The sequence below is a fragment of the Myodes glareolus genome, chromosome 5 (assembly GCF_982192425.1).
Source record: "Myodes glareolus chromosome 5, mMyoGla1.1, whole genome shotgun sequence".
Classification (NCBI taxonomy): Eukaryota; Metazoa; Chordata; class Mammalia; order Rodentia; family Cricetidae; genus Myodes; species Myodes glareolus.
Genome location: NC_142030.1, coordinates 89959932 through 89981629, shown reverse-complemented (window position 1 = coordinate 89981629; position 21698 = coordinate 89959932). Strand labels below are relative to the sequence as shown.

The following is a 21698-nucleotide window of genomic DNA, read 5'->3' as shown; positions in this document are numbered from 1 at the left end:
ACAAAGTGAAAAAGTTAATTCCAGACTTCCTCAGAGAAGTTTTCCTTGCCAGTGAACATCAGTCAATACCTCATGGCTGCTCCAGACACAGAGGAAATGAGGATTGAATGTCCATCCCTCACCAGAGCATTCATTCAGACTCCTCTAAGGCTCAGGGGGCATTACAAAAGGGTTGTCTGGGGTGGGGAGGACTGCTGGAAGATGGGGAGAAGGTCATGGGATGCTGTCTTCTAGCCAGGACACAGCCTTGCATCATGGTATCACAGCAGCTGCAGATGCCTCCACTGGGCCTGCAGAAAACTGGGCTTGTTGCTGGCAGTGGCGATGCATGCCTTTAATCCCAGCACTCGGGAGACAGAGGTCGGCAGATCTCTGTGAGTTTGAGGCCAGCATGGTCTACAAGAAGCTAGTTCCAGGACAGGCACCAAAGTTACAGAGAAACCTTGTCTCGAACAAAACCAAAAAAAAAAAAAAAAAAAAAAGAAAAAGAAAAAAGAAAAAAAACTGGGCTTGTCAACAGTCAAACAAGGAAGGGGAGGGGCTCCCACAGCTGTTGAATTAATGGCTGCTGGTGGATTCTCAGGGTAGAGCTGTTGTGGGAGAATTATTTGTGCAGTCAATCCCTGTGCCGATAAAGCCACTTTAAATTAAAGGGCAAAACCAGGGATTGACTGACCAAGATTAGCCTTAGAGTCCTTAGAGGATTTAAGAGGCCTGCGAGAGAGGGCATGGAGAGAGAGGAAGGAGAGAGGATTTCCAGGGTTGGTGAATTGGGAAAAATATGGAGAGAGGGTCGGTCAAACGACTCTCCACTTTCCTTGAATTTATCAGGTCTTTATCTCAATTTCTGACTCCTGAGTTTTTATTATACTGAAACATTTTAGGTAATCATTTCACCTGGCGCCCAATGTCAGGCCATGTATATGCACATACGGCCTGAAAATGTTTTTAAAAAGGTCCTGAACATGGAATCCAATATAGCTTCCTGGTGAGGATTCCGGGTGACCGCAGTCTCTTGGGTACAGAGACGAGGCTACCAGCCATTGCCTGTGGGCTGGAGCCAGCCACCAGTGCCCTGAGCCGGCACCATATGCTAAGCTGAGCAGTTCAAAGGTTGACATGGTAGTTTAAGATTTGTCTCATGCAGTTAGAGAATGCTGCAAGTGCTTAGTGAACTCAGGTCCAGATACAGAAAACCTCTAAACATGTGCAGTATCTTTAAAAACGTACTTAGATACCGAAGAAAGGAAAGAAAATGGGCACAGACAGTCATAGAAAAAATAATTTAAAAATAATAAAGTCTTTAAAGGAAGAGTAAAGTAGTATTTAAAAATATAAGCCACGGAAAGATGGGAAATACACAGGGTGCCTGGATCTTGTATGGTGTTTCATTGAATTTGAATTTTTTAAATGCTAATGTACAAAAAACAGTAGCTGCTGAGAGACATTGCATTATGGGAACTGCTAAATTAAACCAACCACTATAACTTAAGAATGTCTTAACTTCAAAGTGGAAAGTGGAAGTCAGAAGGAGTGAGACACAGAGTGTGTCTTCTAAACAGACAAGCACACAGGGGAGAGATTATTAAACAGAAAGAGGGAGAGAGACAGAGAGACAGAGAGAGAGAGAGAGAGAGAGAGAGAGAAGCATAGAAATACACAGAAAGAGAGACAGTGAAGGAGAAAGACAAAGAAAACGAGGAAAAACACACAGTGATACACAGAGACATAGAGTAAGAGAATGATAGACAATCATAGAGAAGCAAGGTAAGAGAAACACACAGAGAGATGGAGTGCTTCCCTGTAGGAAGAGGGGCTATAATTTAGTAACTGAGCACTCATGAGCAAGTCATGTGGAAAGTGGAGGTAAATCTGAGCTGGGAATGCCCTACCACAATACAAAAATAAAATACTTTGCTTTTGCTTGCTTAAAAAAATGTGGAAATCAGAAAATATATTGTGTTGGGAAGAGGTTATGCTTTTGTTTCCACAAAAGACAAAAAGCTATGGATTCCTTCAAAGTGAATAGAGATCAGATTTGATTGGGGAGACCTCCTGAAAATCTTGACTACGGACATGAAAAAAAAAAACTGAGAAAGACTACAGGACAGGTGCCATGTATGCTGATCCCTCTACTGTGGGAATAGTTCTGAGACTGGATGAGATATGGCAAATCTTGTTGGCTACAGAGTTCTTATGCCTAATATTACATGCCATCCTTTCATATGGCATGAGTGGAGATTTACATAGCAGTTTGGTTATACAGTCCAAACAGACTCATAAAATTTACAAATGCCTTTTACCTGCTCAAACATAAAACCAAAAATCATCTTTAACTGACTTGTGCACACCACACATTCCACACATGTGTTAATGTAGATGTATATGTTACCTTTAAAAGTTTATGTGTTTTTTCAGAACAAAAGGAGTAGACACCAATGAAGACAAGTAGCCCAGGTGTTCCAGCCTCCCAGAATGCTTCTGTTACATTCTGCAACCAAAACAACTTCAAAGCTGCTAGCTGAGATGGTCCAGCCTCACAGACTACTCTTGTCAAGAATTCAGATAAGCCCTATACTTTCCCTTTATACGGAGACTGGACAACAAATGATACAGCTAATTTTCCCAGGACTTTACCATTATGTCAATATTCTCAGGGTCCCCTAAAGATGCCATTGCCCCAGACAACATGAAGTAATTTAAAGAACACAAGGCCCACATTCCCAAGAATGGTCTTGGGTCATTCAGTGGATGCTTGTCATCGGTTAAAGGACTTGGTTGCAAGTTGCTATTGGCCATGGTCAATAAAAAAGCTGAACAAAGGAGCTTAGATCCAGGGATCTCTTTCTGAAGGGGAAAGGGGGGATATAGCACAGAAATGATGGGATAAAAGGGTGGATTGTTGAGTATACTTTTGAACAATCACTAGTCTCAAATATTTTACATTGGTGTGGATTTTTGTATATTAATACAAATTTAAGGTTATTCTTATAATAACTCTATATATGTTTCTACTTCTATTTATAATATTTTGTATATGGATACAAATTTACAGTTATTTTTGACATACTATATACATGTTTCTACTCTTGCTTAAAGTATTGTACCTATGCAGCTCATTTAAAATGTAATGTATAATTCAGAAATACAGGTTAGTAGTTAGTCATCTCTAATAATCAAATATGACCATGTTAGGTATGTTTTCAAGATTAAACAGAGATATATTTTAGATAGATAGGGGATCTTCAAACACTTCAGATACCTACAGAATATGGCATTTAACATGTTTTAATAACCTAAGACTTTTCATGGCAGTGAAACACATCTATTCCTGGCAGCACCACTTCAGAGAAGATGATGGACCCTGAAAAACCTCCATGTGGAGTTTGCTTCATTTATGGCAAAGTTAGTCACTGGGCAAAGAAACTGTCCTTGCCTCAACTGCTGATAGCATGCTCTCCAAATTGGACAAGCTGGACACAAAATAAGGCAACTACCAAACTTTGCCAAGACAAAGTAAGTCAGTCCCTCAAAATTCCCACTTCACAGAAAAGACTGTCAGATATTCTAGACCTGTAGGCTGAAGATGGGTGCCCCTTTGTACAGTGTGAAGATTTTGCCACTTGGATTGGTTTAGAAAAGGGTTAAATGGCTTTACCTGCCAACAGCTAGGCAGGTAAAGATTAGCTTGCAGACAGAGAAAGGGCACAGAAGAGGGCAGATTCCCCAGCCAGATGCCAAGAAAGTAGGAGATGAACATGCTGTGCTGAAAAAAGGTACTTCCACATGGTAAAACGTAGACAAAAAAAATACGGGTTAATTTAAGTTGAAAGAGCTGGTTAGTATCAGCCAAGCATTTATAATTAATAATAAGTCTATGTGTGGTTATTTTGGAAGTGAACTGGTGGAACAAGAAAACCCACCTACACCCAACAATGCAGAGGAACCTTGAGGTGACTGTCCAGGCAGCCAGATGTCTCTATCCTTTCTTAGTTTTGGAAGTTATTTGTTCTGCACTTCCTGTTTACTCAGATAATGTTATATCGTTCTTGGGTCTCTGATGGGGTTAAAGATTAGATAGTTATAGTTACAGTTTTCCTTAGTTATGATAGAAAGTATATTAGGTATAAAACTTTAGATTCACCAAGATAAGATAGATAATAGAGTATTTTCTCTGAATTTGCCAAATACAAATGGACTAGACATTCTGAATGTATTTCTTACTTGATAATTGTTCTTATTATATATAATTTTACATTGTTAGAGTTAAAACCTTTCCTTTTTAGACAAAAAAAGTAAAATGTTGTGGGAGAATTGTTCATGCAGCCAACCTCCTGTGCCAATAAAGCCACCTTAAATCAAAGCACGAAGTCAGCGATTGGTTGACCAGGATTAGCCTTAGAGTTCTTGGAGGATTTAGGAATTCTGCCAGAGAGGAAAGGGAGAGAGGAGAAAGTATTCCAAGGCTAGTGGATCGGGAAAACGTGGAGAGAAGATCAGCCAAATGACTCTCCTCTGTCCTTGGGTTCACCAGGTCTTTATCTCCATTTCTGACTCCTGTGTTTTCATTACACTGATTATGTAATCATTTCAAAGAGCTGTTATTGTTTTCAGCAACAGATCCACAGGTGAGCCTGCCAGGCTCTAGTGGTCAGACCGATGGCCCTCGTTAAACCAAGTGGCTTACAGAACAAGACAGAGGCATGAATGGAGGAAAGGGATGGAAGCAGGGATGTCAGGGCTGGGTGAGAGATACGGGGCTTGGGTATCTTTTGTTTACTTGTCTTAGCCTTGTTCCCTGTGATCTCTTGAGCACAATTATAACTCTCTTCAGATTGATATGCCTGAGAAAACACAAAAGCAAACAAAATTGCAGGAATTAATATACATCTTTCAACAATGGTCTCAATTGCTACACAGAAAGACACTAACAGATTGGATTAGAAAACAGAATCCATCTTTTTACTGCCGCCAAGAAACATACCTCACCATCTCATTGGCACAGGAAAGGCCTTTTTGAACAGGATCCTGGTAGTGTAGCCATTTCGGCCAACAATTAATAAATGGGACATTAGAAAATAAAAACCTTTGTACAGCAAAGGACACCAGCATTTGAGTGAAGAGGCAGCCTAAAAAATATGAAAAATAAATCTTTACCAACTATACATACAAGGGTTAGTATCTAGACTACACAAAGAACTTAAAAAGCTAAACATCAAGAAAACAACCCAATTTAAGATGAGGCATAAACCTAAGTAGAAGCCAAGTATGGTGGTGTCTGTCTTTAATCCCAGCACTTGGAAGGCAGAGGTAGGCAGATCTCTGAGAGTTTGAGGCCAACCTTGTTTATATAGTGAGTTCCAGGACAGCTAGAGCTTCTTCAAAAAAAAAAAATTCTCAGAAGTTGAACTACAAATGGCTCTGAAATGCTTTTTAAAATTCTCAACAGCCTTTGTCATCAGGGATATAAAAATTAAAACTTCTTTGAGATTAATTCTTACTCCAGTCAAAATGGCTAAGATTATAAAAACAAAATAAAACAAAACAAAGTTGACAAATTCATGGATATGGGGAAAAGGGAGCACTATTCACTGCTGGTGGGAGTACAGACTGGGGCAGCTATTATGGGAAACAGTGTGGCATTTCCTCAAAAAGCTAGAAATCGATTTGGCACATGATCCAGCCAAACCACTGTTGGGCACATACACAAAGGACTGTATATCCTCTTACAGACAAACCTGCTCATCCAAGTTCACAGCTAATCTCACAGAAGCCAAGAAACAGAAACACCCTAGATTTCCATTACTGGTAAATGGACCACAAAAATGTAATACATTTATGCAATGGAATATTACTCAGATGTTAAGAAAAATGAAACTGTAAAAGTCTCAGGTAAATGAGTGAAGCTAAAGCAGCCGTTCTGAGGGAGGTAACCCAGACTCAGAGAGATAGGCAGTACATGTCTTCTCTCATTTGTGAGTAAATCCTCATATATGTATGCTTCATTTGGACTTCCCATAAAGGTCAGGAAATTAGTAAAAGGCTATGGGGGGGGGGAGTTTCAAGGAAAGAGAGCTAGAACACGGTGGCAGGAGGTTTTAAAGGGGGTTAGTGGAGAGGAAAGGGTTAATTGGGGGAGGAAATGGGAGAGTAGAGGGGAGGAGGGAATACAGGGAAAGAGAACTAACACTGAATATCTCTTGAAAACGTCATATGAAAATGACTATTACTGTAGAAGTGCGGTCATTATTACTGTAGAAGCCCCCATATGAAAATTAAATGGAGCCCACCCTACAACAAAGCCCTTACTAGACACCTCAGTCAAATAAACAAAAAGCCCAGTGCCAGGAGTAGGTAACCTCTTTTAGCAATGTTGGGTAGTGAGGTCCCACAGATCTCCAAACATTCCAGGCTACTGCCAATGCTCTTGGTTTCCCTCTGGACCTTGACGGTGAGGCCCTATCGTGAAGACACCACACACCCAAGTCAATGGACATGGTCAAGTCAAGCTGCTGTCACGCTCACCCAGAGGCTCCACCCCTTGGCTGGCTTTTCCTGTGCTGGGGGCTGCTGTGTGTGCTAATGGAGGAGAAAAGTAATCATCAGTCATAACTCAGGGTTACAATAACTACTGACCTGGGAAGACGTGCCCACTCAGGCCAAAGAGGCCTATCGTTAGAGTGACTAACTTGGATTTAGGGCCGGTTCCACAAGAGGAAGCCCATACCTGGCAGTTGTTGGTGCCAAGACCCTGTGGCTAGACAGATCAGAAGCCCCAGAGGAGAACCTACTACTGTTCTACTAAATGGACATAGCATTTATGGTGCTTTGAATGGAATTGGCCCTATAATCTCATAGAGAGTGGCACTATTAGGAGGTGTGACTTTGTTGGAGCAAGTATGGTCTTGTTGAAGGAAATGTGTCACTGTGGGGGCGGGCTTTGAGGTTTCTTATGCTCCGGATGCCACCCAGTGTCTCAGTCGACTTCCTGTTGCCTGCAAGATGTGGGACTCTCAGCTCCTTCTCCAGTACCACATCCGCCTGCAGGCTGCCATGCTCCTCATCATGGCAATAATGTCCGGAACCTCTGAAACTGTAAGCAAGTCACCCCAACGAAATGTTTTCTTTAGAAGAGTTGCCGTGGTCATGGGGTCTCTTCACAGCAATAAAGACCCAAACTAAAACAGTACTAAACCAACTTATAATTTTACCCATTGATCTATGCATCTCTCAACCCTCATTAGAGAAGTCTCTTTCTTCAGCAGTTGATGGCTAAAACAGATACCAGTAACTGGCAAGAAGTAGTGAATAGGAGACTGTGGGGTATTCAGTCATAAAAGGAATATCTACATCACAGTCCCGTTTCCAAAGGCTCTGAGAGGGGAAATGAGCACAGAATCCCACCCTAGCTGAGGAGCTACGGGCAATAGTAACTGCTGGGAGAGGGAGAGTCTGTTGTCTTTAAGGGTGTGGTCCCTGGTCGGTGGTCCATGCTTCAGCGGAAGGCCACACCCCCAACATGGGCAACCCGAATGAATGAACTGGATAGAAAAGAGGAGGAGGAGACACAAAACTGGTTAGGTCGGAAGTGAATTTGAGATGGGAGGGGCGAGTACAATCAAAATCCAGTGTGTGAAATTCTCAAGGAACTGTAGCAAAATGGATGTGAAGCGGGAGAGGAACAAGAGTAAGCTGGGTGTGTTACACACACGTGAAACTGCTGAAGAAGGTATGGAATAAAAATTAAGAAAAAAAAAAAAGATACCCCTCCCAGAACCCCAGACTGTGACCTTGTTTGCAATAAAGGTCTTTGTAGAGACAAAGAAGGAAAGAGACCTGAGATGAGGCCACACTGGATCAGTGGCCTTAAGGGCAGCAAAAGCCCACAGGATGCAGGGAAAGGCCATGTGCGATGCAGGCAGGCAGAGTGGGAACGTGCTGCCACAGGTCATAGATGACTCTGGTTGTCAGAGCTGGAAGATGGAAGTCCTCTAGAGCCTCCAGAGCCGTCACAGCCCCGCCACACACTCATTTTAGACTGCCTCCTCCAGAGCCAGCGCAGACTAAGTTCGTGCTGGTTTAAGGGTCCCAGTGTGTTACAGAAGCTGTCGGGAGTGGGCACTGCACAGGTCTTGACTACTGCTGGTTTCTTAATCGCTGTTTATCACTGTGGATATTTCCTCAATCATGGGTGAAACAAGTTAGTATCATGAAGAGAGTAAAAATAACACTGTAAAAATAGCTTCTTTGTGAGCCAATTAACTCACAGCTGGAGGAACTGAAGTTCAAGGGAAGGCTGTGGAAGACTGGGAGACCTGTTCTAGACCACAGTTGCCCTGGCCGGTGAGTCCCTTGTCTTCTCCTGGGTGGCATGACGCTTGGGGCTGCACACGGTGTCCACCAGCCCACACAAAGAGCAGAGTCACGCGTGGCCAACAGGAAGGCTGTACTCCCTTCTCACTTCTTCCCTCTGCCTTCTGATTTGGCAGTGGCAAACATCCACTTTTCATCCTTTGATTGTTTTCAAGAATTTTGAAAGATCAATGTGTCATGCTTTTTCAAGCCAGGCCGCTGGACATCCCAGTTCTCCACTTGCTACCCACAGCTCTTAGCTCTCCATCAGGTGGGCTGTGCAGCAGCAGGCCAGTCGGCTAATATCAGAGCGAGATCCATGGACCTGGTGTGCATGGGACTGGCATCTGCCAGAGCCAGCATCATGGTGCAGTTCATGGCCTGGGCAGATGTGTAGTCTTGGACAGGGAGAGTGGGTTGGGCCTCAAGAGCCATGGTGTGTGAGGGTGTGCATGGCCTGTGGCTCCCTCATACTGTGCATGGAAGCAAAAGAGCGCAGGAGATCTTGAGTTTATACCACTTGTCCGAGCCTCCTAGCCTGAATACCCTTTTCAGCCCAAGACTGTTTGTGTTGTAAGGTGAGAGTTCTTCCATAGGCCATCCTGGAAATGCACTTGGTGAGTTCCTGCACTGAATGTCTTTTCCTTCCTGAGTATTTAGGTTCAAGAGGCAGCACCCAAGGGTCACCTTCCCTAACCTTGTATTCGTTGTCCTCTGAGAAAGCATCCTGAGGGCCAAGAACGTGGGTGTTCTTATAAAATAAAATATTAATTTATATATTTATATTATATATATTTATAATTTATTTTATTGTATATGTATACATGTTGGAGAAGGGCTGCTTGTTGGTTCCCAGCCACTTAGCTCCGAAATAATCACACAGAAACCATTTTAATTAAATCACTGCTTGGTCCATTAGCTCCAGCTTCTTATTGGCTAATGCTTACATATGAATTTAACCCCTTTCTATTAATCTTTATATTGCCACGTGGGTGTGGCTTACCAGCTAAAGTTCCCAGCATCTGTCTCCGGTGGTTCCATGACTTCTCCCTCTGACTCTGCCTCCTTTCTCCCAGCATTCAGCTTAGTTTTCCCTGCCTAGCTCTGTTCTCCTATAGCTCTGCTATAGGCCCAAAGCAGTTTCTTTATTCATTAACCAATAAAAGCAACACATAGACAGAAGGACCTCCCACACCATACACACTCCTGTGTGAGTTTATGTGTACCACATGCATCCCGGTGCCCACAGTGGCCAGAAGAGGACCCCAGATCCCTTGAATGGAATCACAAGCTATCATGAGGTCCCCGATGTGAGCGCTGGGAGTTGAACCCAGGGCCTCTGCAAGAGCAGCAAGCACTCTTAATCACCACAGCCGCCCAGCCTCTTGCTGCAAACTTCATGCAGATTTTTCTTTTAGATTAAAAAGAAAATACAAGGTCACCAGAAAGGTGGAAACAAATTCTTTGAAGGATTCTGCTAGGTCTCCAAGGCTGCTGGAACATTCTTAGCCTCTTATGGCAAGTGGCAGGATCATAAGTCATTGGGTCCAGAGGGACCAGGTGCCAAGCCCATGGGAAGATGGGGTGTCCTGCCCAGCCCTTCCAGCTGGGCTCTTCCTAGCCCTGGGGTGGGGGCTCCTCCCACTCCACAGAGGTGCTTTTCCTCTATGTACCTCAGCTGCCCGCTGTTTCCCCATAATCTTCCCAAATCCACCCCATTCTCTTTTGAGACTCTAGAACATCCTCATAGCCGTGAAAACTTCATCAGCGTCTGGGATGGGGCCTGGACTGAAGCAGGCCGGGCTGTCAAGTCTAGGTGAAGGGGTGAGCAGTTTACTTGTACGTGAGTTTCCTCTGGAAGGAGGTAGCTTGGTTTGTATGATGCTGACTTTACAGGCCACTTGCACGTGAGGCCTGGGCCTGTGGCCATGACAATGGTATCCTGACCTCGGCTTCTTTTCTTGGCTTATCAGGTGTGATGACTCTATTGATGGTCCTGTGGGGTGACACCTGTTTTTTAGGCCAGTACTTGCTCCCTCAGCCCATCCCCGTTTCTTCTATACTCCCCCATTCCAGCCACTACACACACATGTGCACATACATGCACATATGCATGCACATATATACACAAACAGACACAGCAACATTCTATTTCTCTTATATTCTTCCATTCCAGCACATCTGCACACAAAATTACTGATGGACACCCCCCCACCAAAAGCTCTTGCCAGACCAGGAGAATTAACTTCCAAGCTCAGCCCCCTGCAATTCCCTTAAAGCCCCACCATCCCTTCTTCCAAGAAGATTTTTGTCTTCTCACTCCTTCCAGGCCATAGGACCAGCTGTGTCCTCCTCTCTGCGTCTCCCAAGATCCCTCGCTCCTGTATCTGCTCTGGCAGCATCTGCATACTTTCTAGTGTGCATGGCAGTTTCTATAGCGCTTTTTCTCCCACAGACTCCGAGCCCAGGACTACAGGAAGCCAAGTCCAGCCCTGTGGACCCACCCTGTAGCTCAGCGAGGATATTTGTGCTTGCATGTGCCGGTGGGTGTGGAACTGAAGAGAGTCAGAAGGGGGCTCCCACGTCAAACAAAAAAGATCTCAGATCTCCCAGGTATCTCAACAGCTCAGACTCCCAGGTCCCTTTCCATCCCACCTGCTTGCCGGGCATCAGTGGTTCAGGGATGCTGGCCTCTCAGGCTCTTCTGGAGATATCAGGCATGCCAGGTTTGGAACTGTGTGCTCATCTCCCCTCTTGGTTGCACAGGACAGGAGCCCAGAGAAGTCACGTGTATGGGGAGGTAGTGAGGCTAGAGATTTCTCCAAGAGCTAAATGAAGCCCTGGCCGCTCATAGGCTACATCAGCGTGGCACAGGGAGAAGATTGTGGACCAGGAATTAATGCTGCAAGCACCCTAAACAGAACCCAGCCTGCGTCAGCACTCAGCCGTAAACTCACAGCCGTCAAGCTATATCCTATGAGACACTGTGTGGGCGGATGACCCCACTTCTAGGGGAGGAAGCTGATTATATAAGCAGTAGGCTGGCATGTGAGAGGGCCTGCTTTACCTCACCGCTGTATTGACTCTGTGGTGTAAATGTATTTGGAGCATCTGATGGCAGTGGTGGGACATGGCTCCACATGACCTCCTGATTCTTTCCTTCATGCCCTGGAGTGTCTTTCCTGCCTGGCTCTCCTCTTTCTTTCTTTAGCTACGAGGAGCTCCCCAATCCTTAGACACTCACTCCTTCTAACAAGATCCATTCCTGGTTTATTTTCATCAGAACCACCGACTACCCAAACGTTCCTCTTTCAGAGCTGACCACGTGCTCAGGGTTGGGTGTTCATGAACTGAATTTTCACTGACAGTCACCTTACACCCCGTCCCCTCCTCCACCTTCTCCCTGACACTGGACACACAGAGGGGTACAGTCAGGAGGTTGTAAAGAGATTCTGCTGGAGCGAAGTCCCAGGGCCTCAGCACCAAGCTCACCATTCCACCAAATCCCTGGCATGAAATATTACCTTGTACATCCCGGAGCTGTTCAGGAGGAGACCCCAGAGTCCAGATGGACTAAGACCGAACAGGACATGGACCCAGAGTTTGTTTTGACTGATGCAGGGATGGAGACCACAAATCTTGCTCTCTGATGCCCTGGTCCTCACTCGGGGCTGCTCTTCAAGGGCCTCCCCTGCAGCCTTTCACAAGTTATAAGGACGCAGGACACAAGCTACTGTTCCCGCATAACACAGGCGCTTTATCCGAACCTTAGCCATGACAAATGTAGGCTCTCTACAAGGGATAACAAATAAATACAAAGCGGCTCTAATGGAAGATTAAAGAAACATGAGCCAGGGCCCATGACTGGAACGGCCTCTCTCTGCTGCCTCACACATTTGCATTTTAATTGGCATTGTGAAGTATTCCCAGCTGTGTTCTGAAGGTTCCACCTCTCTTCCCTTGGCAAAAGAACATGTCATGTTGACTCCCTTTGGGCCTTGTGATGGGGCCACCTAGGGCTGCCCAGGGTTTCAGGCCCTGGAACAGATACGGAAGCCTGTCATTCGGACCCTGGCCCCAGGGACCTGTACTCTGAACCTTGGTTGTCAAGGGGTCAGGAGACCTGGCTCTGAGCACCCTGCTCTGCCCTCTCAGGAGTCACGCTGGCTGAGAAGTCTCCCAGGCTCGTGAACCTCGGTTTGCACTGGGTGGAGTGACGTTGGTAATGAGGGTCCTGCCAGTGATACCCGTGGCCTGTGGCCCGTGACTAACCTATACAAATGCTTTCCTGACTGGGAGGGGCTTGCCCAAACACAAGCAAGCTGTATTTCTGTTCAGCTCTCAACCCTCAGCTGGGTAATTAAGAACTCATGGGCATTATCTACCTGGGACACAGACCGCCAGTTCCCAGGGCCTCTTCTGACGGACTTTATCCCCACCCCCTTACCCATCAGGCTCTGCTGCAAAACTGGTGGTCTGCTACTACACCAGCTGGGCCCAGTACCGACCCGGGGCGCGCGATTCTTACCAGGGGCATAGACCCCAGCCTGTGTACCCATCTCGTCTATGCCTTTGCTGGCATGGACGGTCACCAGCTCAGCTCTGTAGAGTGGAACGACAAACTTCTCTACCAGGAGCTGAGCAGCCTAAAGAAGATGTGAGCCAAATGGGAGGAGGGGTGATGGGTGGACAGATTACCCCTCTCCCATCCAGAAACCCTGGATCATTGCATCGACCTGCACCTGCCCCCTCCCCCGTCTCTCTCTGCTTACCTGTGCTTATATAGAAGAGATAGGGGTAGATGAAAAAATTGTAAAGGCCCCTTCTGATTTAAATCTAAGCAAGGTCAGAACAGCAGAACTGTTTTCTACCCTGAGCAATTTTCCTCCTTTTGGGCATGCTCTAAAATGTATCTATCTTGAGCTACCTTACAAAGCCCCTCTGAGGACCCTGGTCACTTATTTCCTGAGTTCCTTGGGAATGTGCTCCTGTGTAATGCTGCCCCAGTTAGACACAGGGTCCTCTTTGTCACACACATCTTTGCTGTCCCAAGCCACATCTCTAAACGCACTCAGCATAGCTATGTATACGGGTCAGCACAAACTCAGGCCTGTTCCTACTGTTCCTCTCACCTCAGCTCTTGTCTGTCCTACACACTGGTAAGATGCAGCCTCGCACATCTCTTGTCTTTTCAGGAACCCCAAGTTGAAGACTCTGTTAGCTGTCAGGGGCTGGAACTTTTGTACCCAGAAGTGAGTGGACTTGGACGAGTGGGTGGCAGAACCTTTGGAAGGGAATGTGGCACACTGGCTGACAGAGCCTCCGCAGGGAAGGTAGGGCAGGCCAAAGCATGACAAGGGGTGGGGTCCTGGACCATGGATTTTTTTTTCACTCTGGTTCTAGGCCCTTATCAGGTTAGGACGGCAGTGGTGCAGGCTTGGCTCCAGGTTGCATAGATCCGTCTTATCAGAAGGCCAGAATCTAAAGCAGCAGAGAGCTCTGACCCCTCCAGCCTCAGTTTCCTCCTCCATGAAGTGGCAGAAGAGGGGACCAGGGACTCCAGACAGCACACAGCCTATTTTCTGAGTGCTTGAATAAGAAATCTTGTCAGTGAGATTGAGCTTGGCTGCCAAATTATTGTCCACATCTGTAATGGTTTTTTATTTATGAAAATAATGGAGCTAAAAATATCCTAAAGATCTAGAATATATTGTTCCCAAAACTTTTTATAGTTAAAAAATATTTTAGTGCTAAGAGACCTTTTGAGAATTCGATGGATGTTATGACTCAACTTCCCAAAAATAACACATTTTTTATTAACATTATTAAGGTTTTTAGCTCAGTATTCCCAGAGACGTGGACCTAAGAATTAGTAGCATTAATTTAATTATGTTAGAAATTAATAAAAATAGAATCAGTTTGTAAAAAAAAAGTTAAGATCCTTAAAAATTCCAACACTTCTGTGGGGGGTTCTACCAAGGAGGGAAGATGGAGAAAGATGTCCCCGGGGCCAGAGTAGAAATTCAGAAGATCTCTGGGCAGCCCAAACGTTAGTGCCAGCACACAGCCCTCCACTTAACCTGCCAGGGAGCCAACCAAGGGGTCCCCATTTCCCAGCTTCTTCCTGGTCTCGCTGCTTGTCCCCCTTACGGCTACTTAGAAGTCTGTGCTTTTCCTCCCATCTCATGGAGAGTAGGGGATGAGGGCAGTTCTGATTGACAGTGATACAGTTAAAGGGACTGCAAGGGGATTGGGACAGCCCTGGTGACACTGACTTTCAGGGTTAGAATGCACTTTCATTGTTCCTTTCTGTAACCAGTCCCTAACCTGTCAGCAAACACCCCAGCAGCCCTGGTAGCCTTCGTACAGCCCCTCCTGCTGTAAGCACAAGATTGGGATCCTGAGTACATTCCTCCTTGCCTGTGAGCAAGGCAGTGGTCTCTGGTCTAGCCCCAGTGAGGCCACACCCCTTCCATCATTTCACAGGTTCACAGATATGGTGGCAACGGCCAGCAACAGGCAGACCTTTGTCACCTCAGCCACAAGGTTTCTGCGTACTCACAGTTTTGATGGCCTTGACCTTGACTGGGAGTACCCGGGAAGCCGCAGGAGTCCTGCAGTAGACAAAGAGAGATTCACAGCCTTGCTGCAAGTATGGTTGGTGTGACTAGAGTCACCTAGTCTGCCAAGTGACTCAGGGTGGTGGCCCTACAGTGCTTGAGTGCTGCTACGTCCCCAGGGCCAGCAGCTTCAGACTCCAGAGTATGAACACCTATGGGTGAGGGTGGGGTTGTGACAGGGTGGAGGGTCCTGCGGCTCCTGCCTCTGCCTTCACTCCGCATTCTTCCCGCAGGACTTGGCCATAGCTTTCCAGGAGGAAGACCAGAGCTCAGGGAAGGAACGACTCCTTCTGACTGCAGCTGTGCCCACTAGACATGACCATGTGGATGCTGGCTATGAGGTGGACAAGATTGCTCTGTGAGTCTCAGGCAGCCTATGTAGACCCCATGTCCTCCAAGGCTGGAGAAGTCCAGGGTGGTTGAGCTCCCTGGAAATGGAGCCGATCTTTGCCTGCATGAAAAATGTGACTTTCAGTCAGGCGGCAGTGATGCACACCTTTAATCCCAGCACTCGAGAGGCAGAGGCAGGCAGATCTCTGGACCAGCCAGCCTAGTCTACAGAGCCAGTTCCAGGATAGCCAGGGCTACACGGAAAAACCTTGTCTTGAAAAACAAACAAACAAACAACAACAACAACAACAAAAGAATGTGGCCTTCAGATGCTCCCAGGTGTCTGGGAAGTATGTTTTCTGTCTCTGTTGCTCGGTTATTCCAGATCTTTTTTTGCAGGTGTGTGTGGTGGGGGCTGCGGTAGGCTGTTTGTTCCTTTCTTCCTTGGGAACTCACTGTTAAAGAAAGAACACCTTTGGAGCAGGGAGGGAAGAGAAAAGCCTTTAAGTATTTCCAAGAATATGGGGGGTGGCATGTTAGCTCCACAGTGTGGTGCATGGAGCTGCAGCCCATATGACACCTGAGAGCTGGTGTGTGTGTGTGTGTGTGTGTGTGTGTGTGTGTGTGTGTGTGGCTTTATTCCCAGCACTCAGGAGGTAGAGGCAGGAGGGTCTCAACGAATCTGAAACCATCCTGCTCTGCATAGTGAGTGGCAGGCCAGCTACATGGAGTGGGGGGGGGCATTAGAAAGTTTGTTAGAAATGCAGCCTACTGAGTAAGAGCCTACATTTTAGTGGGAGTCTCAGGGGGCTTGTGTAATCCTAAAGCTTGGGAAGCACTGAGCTAAATTGTGTCCAAAGTGGCAAAATCAAACCAGCGTTCTTGCACAGAACAGTAAGCACTTGAGGATGCCGAAGAGACAGTAAGTAGGGGGAGGCCATCAAAGACAATGGCCAGCCCCGCAGTGCGAACAAGACTGGTCTAAGGGTGACGGGTGGAGAATGTCATGAACAGAGCCAGAAGTGAGCCTCCCACCCTTATGCTGCCTCCCCACCCACATGCTAAGGGAAGCAGGGAGAGAGGCCCCTGTCATCATCTCCCACCCATATTCCCACTTCTTCCTACTCCGCCTGCAGGAGCCTGGATTTCATCAACCTTATGGCTTATGACTTCCACGGCTCCTGGGAAAAGACCACAGGACACAACAGCCTCCTCTACAAAAGGCAAGAAGAGAGCGAGGTAGCGTCTGGGTTCAGTGTGGTAAGTGGTCAGTAGGTGAGATGGGGTCCTCTGACAAGCAGGACCTGCTCAGTGGCCTCATTTGAACCCCAACCCCCTATTGAAAAAGAAAAACAGGAAAACCAAGCGAGACACCAAGGAACCAGGGTCTCCCTGGTGTCTTTGCCTCTTTTTTCTATCCTGCATTCTTGGGGGTGAAGCCTCACTTCTGGGCAGCATCTTAGATAACAGAGCAAGTCACTTTAATGACATCAGACACACAGAGAACCAATGGGGAAGCTTGAACTTTGTCCAAGGTTGGTGATGCCAAGGAGAGCATCACTCAGGGAGGAACTGCCAGCCTCAGAAAAGGCCAGGCTGGTCTTAGTTGTGTTTTCCTGCCCGACTCTGTCTCCTGAGAAGTCTGGATACTTTCCATAAACCCAGTCTATACCTACAAGTCAAGAATAACCAGATCATTTCTCTTTCATAAATCAACCACCACAATGTCCCCTAAATTTGAACGCCTTTTGCTTTTGTTGTCTTGTATCTCTTTTGGCTGGAGTAGGACATTTTTATCTCTCTGACCCTTTCATGATGTTCATTCTGTGGGCTGGAGAGTCACAGCAGGCCTGAATGCTCACCTTCTCTGGAAGCCTGGGTTTTAAAGGAAGCTAAACAGCTCAGCCCCTTGAAGAACCAAAGCCACAAAGCTGGTTGGCACGTGGGACTGAAGTCCACAGCTTGGTGTTCTCTCGGCTGGGAAAGGAGGCCTTTCCCTCTGACCACAGGTCTCCTGCTTGCTGCACTGTGTGTCCGAGGATTGATCCCAGCCAGAGGAGTCCTCTGTCCAAACATACATAAAAATTCCCTTTTAGATTCTCAGGGCGAGCCCAAGCTTTTCTCTCAGAAAGCTGGGGTTCAATCATGGGTAAATTCTTCAGACCAAGAAAAAGAAATCAATGCAATGAAAACTGTCCTTTACCTAAGAGGCCTAGACTCACCTTGAGGAAAATGAGCCACAGTCTAGGCCTGAAGGATGAATCTTCACCTATCAATACTTATTCAGTATAACAAGATCAAATGTATCTTCCAGCCATTGGCCTAGGATTGCATGCCAAGTTCCATGTGATTGTGGAAAGGCCTTGTTCAGAGGTGGGTGTTTAGACCCTGGGCATGCAGACCCAAGTCCCCAATCTTGTTCTTTGGTGAATCTTCAAACCATAATAACTAACAGAGAAAATGCTCACAACTTCCTGTGGCACATCTGCTAGGTTCGTATATGCATTAAGTTCTTGAATTCAAATGGTTATTTGTATTAGTTTTGTTCTAAACACTTTGCCAAGTGAGGCAGGAATTTCTGTCAGCATTCTTCAGTGATGTATTCCAAGCCTCTAAGACAGAGCATGGCACACAGTGGACTATCGGTGACTCTTTGTCTGGTAGACAGTTGCCTGGTTCCAAAGCCCCGAATCTAGCTATTGGGCCTTGCAGCTTCTCTCCCAGGGTTCCGGAGTTTAAGATGGGACTGAAAGAAGATGGGCATGAGTGGGATGCTCGTGGAGAGCCTCGGGTCCAGCAGAGGAGGTCCTTCCTCTACCCACTTTCTCTAGAACCCCATTCTCAGGCAATCAGAACTAAGGTAAAGACAGATTAACCAGGCTCTCCTTCTCTACCAGGATGCTGCTGTGCAGCTCTGGCTGTGGAAGAGGACACCTGCTAGCAAACTGATCCTTGGCATGCCCACCTATGGACGCTCCTTCACCCTGGCCTCTTCATCAGACAATGGAGTTGGGGCCCCAGCCATGGGGCCTGGTACTCCAGGACCCTATACTAGGGAAGGAGGCCTTTACTATCCTGAGTATGGTGGAGGGCCACGGGCTCCTGGGAGGTGAGAGGACTTCTCCTGCAGTTGCTGAGTAAAGGAGGTAAGCATGGAGAATTCTGACCAAGGGAACTCCTTTCTACCCTGGCCATCTTGTGTGTATCCTTAAGCTCAGGTAACTGAAGGCTAAATCCACAGTTCTAGGCTACTCCACAGAACCTATCATGTTCTCTAGGCTTCCTCAGATGGGTAGTTTTCAACCTCTGGTCTCCTCTTAGCATGGGGGAACAGGTACTGTTAATCCCAAAGATTCAAGAAGACCACTGGCCCAAATAATCATGGTCAAATTAATTAAAGTTTTTTTTTTATTTGTGTACACAGACTGCCTTCCCTCTAAGGCAGGGTTCAAGAGGTAAGCATTAGACCTGGGGAAGATAAGGTTTTTATAGCTCAGGTGTAGGGGGTTCCTATATAGGGGATTTGTTAGGCAAATAGGTGGGGTTACAAGAGCAGAACTTTAGCATATCAAGTTGGTCATAAAGACCTCCTGAAACAAGACATGATTTCAAGGTGGTCATAACAAAGCAGCCATAGCAAGGTTGCCATAACAACAGGTGATCATAACAACCTTTTGAAACAAAGACATGGTTGTCATTTTCTGGAACAGGCAGTACAGAACCATTTGTAGTTAAAGTTACAGATGGGGCATAACCCAAACTTTGAGAAATAGAAGTTTAATCATAAACAGGAATGAGCCCAATTTGTCTTAAAAGATGGGTTTCAAGCCTAACGTGGAGGCCTGTTTATCAGTACCTACCAGTGCTCGTCTTCCTCCCTAACACAGCTCTGTTCTACAGGTCTGCTCCTGGAAGGGAGAACACAGAATTAAGGACTAGAAGGTTCCCTACGTCTTCCAAGACAGCCAATGGCTGGAATTTGATGATAGGGAAAGCTTCATAGCTAAGGTGAGGCCCAGCCCTACTGGGAGGGGGTGGCCCTGGCAGATCTAAGGCCTGTCAATAACACTAGCCCTCATACTCTCTTTGTGGATTAGTGTTCTTGTAAGTGCCCCAGCACTTCACCCTCTTCACGTGACAGCATTTTAAACATTTATCATCTGTTGATGAAGAAGAGGCACAATGAAGGTGGGGATGTGGCTCAGTGGTAGGGTGTTTGCCTGGCATGTACAAAGCCTAGGGTTCAATCCCTAGTACAGAGAAACATGCATGCACACTCATTCATTTTGTGTGTGAGTGTGTGTGTAAGAGAGAGAAAGAGAGAGAGAGACTATGTGTGTGTGTGTGAGAGAGTGTGTGTGTGAGAGAGAGAGAGTGAGTGTGTGTGTGTGAGAGAGAGTGTGTGTGTGTGTGTGTTTGAGAGCGGGTGTGTGTGTGTGTGTGTGTGTGTGTGAGAGAGAGAGAGAGAGAGAGAGAATGGGAGAGAGAAAAAGAGAGAAAGAGAGAGAGTGTGTGTGTATGTGAGAGAGAGAGAGAGAGAGAGAGAGAGAGATTTCTCTGCATGAGTAATCCTCTTGATCAGATTTGTATTCTACCAAAATGCTAAATTCTATAGGCACATGGGAGGCAGATATACGTGTGGTGGGACATGAGATTTTTATCCAGTCTGTTGGCCAGATTTGGAGCTTTCAGAAATGCTGATAAAGTGTCCTGTGGGAATTAGAAAGAGTAGATGCTGTTCAAGGAAATGGGGGAAGGTGTGGGAGGAAGCGTGCTTGAGGCAAGTCCTAAAGTGCAGAATGTAGTCATACAGGGAGGAAACTGTAGGCAGCAGGGTGGGGAAGGAAGCGATGGACCCTGAGAACAGGGTGGGACCCATGAAGGAGAGTGAGGCCGGCAGGGGTCTAGACCACCCTCCTTCAGCTCCCAGACACTCCACGGACAAACCTCGCGGTGCTCTGAATATCTCTGAGGGACCACACAGTCACAGTATATTCACTGAGGGTGGCAAAGAAGTGAAGATATGAAGACAAAGCTTGCTTCAGCAATTTCTGGAAGCTAAGAGCTGATTCCCTGTGGTGACTGAACCTATAACAACCAGTAGGAAATACTTTAATGGACTATATGTGCCCACCCCACCCCACCCCACCCCCAGGTCAGCTATCTGAAACAGAAGGGGCTGGGAGGGGCCGTGGTCTGGGCCTTGACTTGAATGATTTCACTGGTTCCTTCTGCAATCAGAGCCAGTACCCTCTCATCCAGACCCTGCAGCAGGAGCTGAGTGAGTAGGGGGACCAAAGGCTAACTCAGGGAGAGGGGTACACACCCTCCCCTCTCATATGTCTTTTGAGGAAACAGCTGTGCCCCAATATTGTGATTTCTCAAGCTGCACGCACCCCAGGAGCTAAGGAAACTGTTGAAACCGTGTGCTTCTGCACCCCCTTCCTGTTTCATGTTGGCAATACCTGCCAGGGTGTGGAAACAGGGACTCCCTCCAAGCTCTCAGCCTGGGGACAGCTGTTTGCTCTCACCAAGAAGAAAGCCACCCCTCACCTTGTTGTGCGGGACCCCCTCAGGTGTCCCTCACCAGTATATGGCTAGGTGTCACAGCTAGGATGTAGTCCCCGACTCCCTACTACGTTGCAGCCCAGGTGGTCTTCCAGGCAGTGCCCAGCAGTCGTGGCTGTGGTCTGGATGTGGTGTGTGGGGAGCTGGGCTTCTGCTGCCTGTGGCTGCTGCCCTGTGTTGGTGTGTGGTTTGGAATCTGTTGGGCCGGTACTGGTGGTAGCTTCATCGTCTTTCTAGGTCTTCCACACATGCCTCCAAGAAGCCCTGAACAGGAAGATCCTGGGCCACACCAGTCTCCTGAGCCAGAGCAGGGACCCAGCCCAGGGCTAGATACCTTCTGCCAGGGTAAAACTGATGAACTCTATCCCAACCCTGGAGACAAATCCAGTTACTACAGCTGTGCATGGGGACGGCTGTTCCAGCAGAGCTGTCCCCCCGGCTTGGTGTTTAGTGACTCTTGCCAGTGTTGCACCTGGAGCTAAGTCTCTGCAACCCTGTCCATCCCAGCCTGAGGCCAGGCCTGGGATCCCCCAACAGCTTGCTTCTGTGTTCCCAAGGGGCTGCAGGCTTCTCTGTTCATTCAGAAGCCTCTGCTCCACTTCTTGGCTTCCTTTGTCTCTTCTGGCTTCCCCTTTACCTGCAAGATAAATTTTCAGTTTTCACCCCTGATAGTAACTCAAAGAGGGTAAAGCACGCTGTTGACTCAGAAACTTCCCTAGGGGACCAAGAGAACATGGGTGGCCTACAACAGGCAAAAGTCAGAGCCAGAAGGTGCATTTAGGATGCGCCAGGCCCTGTGAAAGTCTCACCTCACTGAGTCCACCTGCC

At 46.9% G+C, this 21698-nt stretch overlaps 1 protein-coding gene across 1 annotated transcript; it reads left to right on the top strand.

Moving 5' to 3' along the window:
• The first annotated feature begins 7659 nt into the window (after window positions 1-7659).
• On the top strand, window positions 7660-21352 carry Chit1 (chitinase 1). The gene is given in 13 exon segments (XM_087906654.1): window positions 7660-7687; window positions 10326-10355; window positions 12807-12871; window positions 12873-13009; window positions 13548-13604; window positions 14839-15004; window positions 15206-15330; window positions 16439-16562; window positions 18200-18381; window positions 19190-19310; window positions 20458-20500; window positions 20503-20583; window positions 21108-21352. Coding segments are annotated over 13 exon segments (1404 nt in total).
• Window positions 21353-21698: the final 346 nt, after the last annotated feature.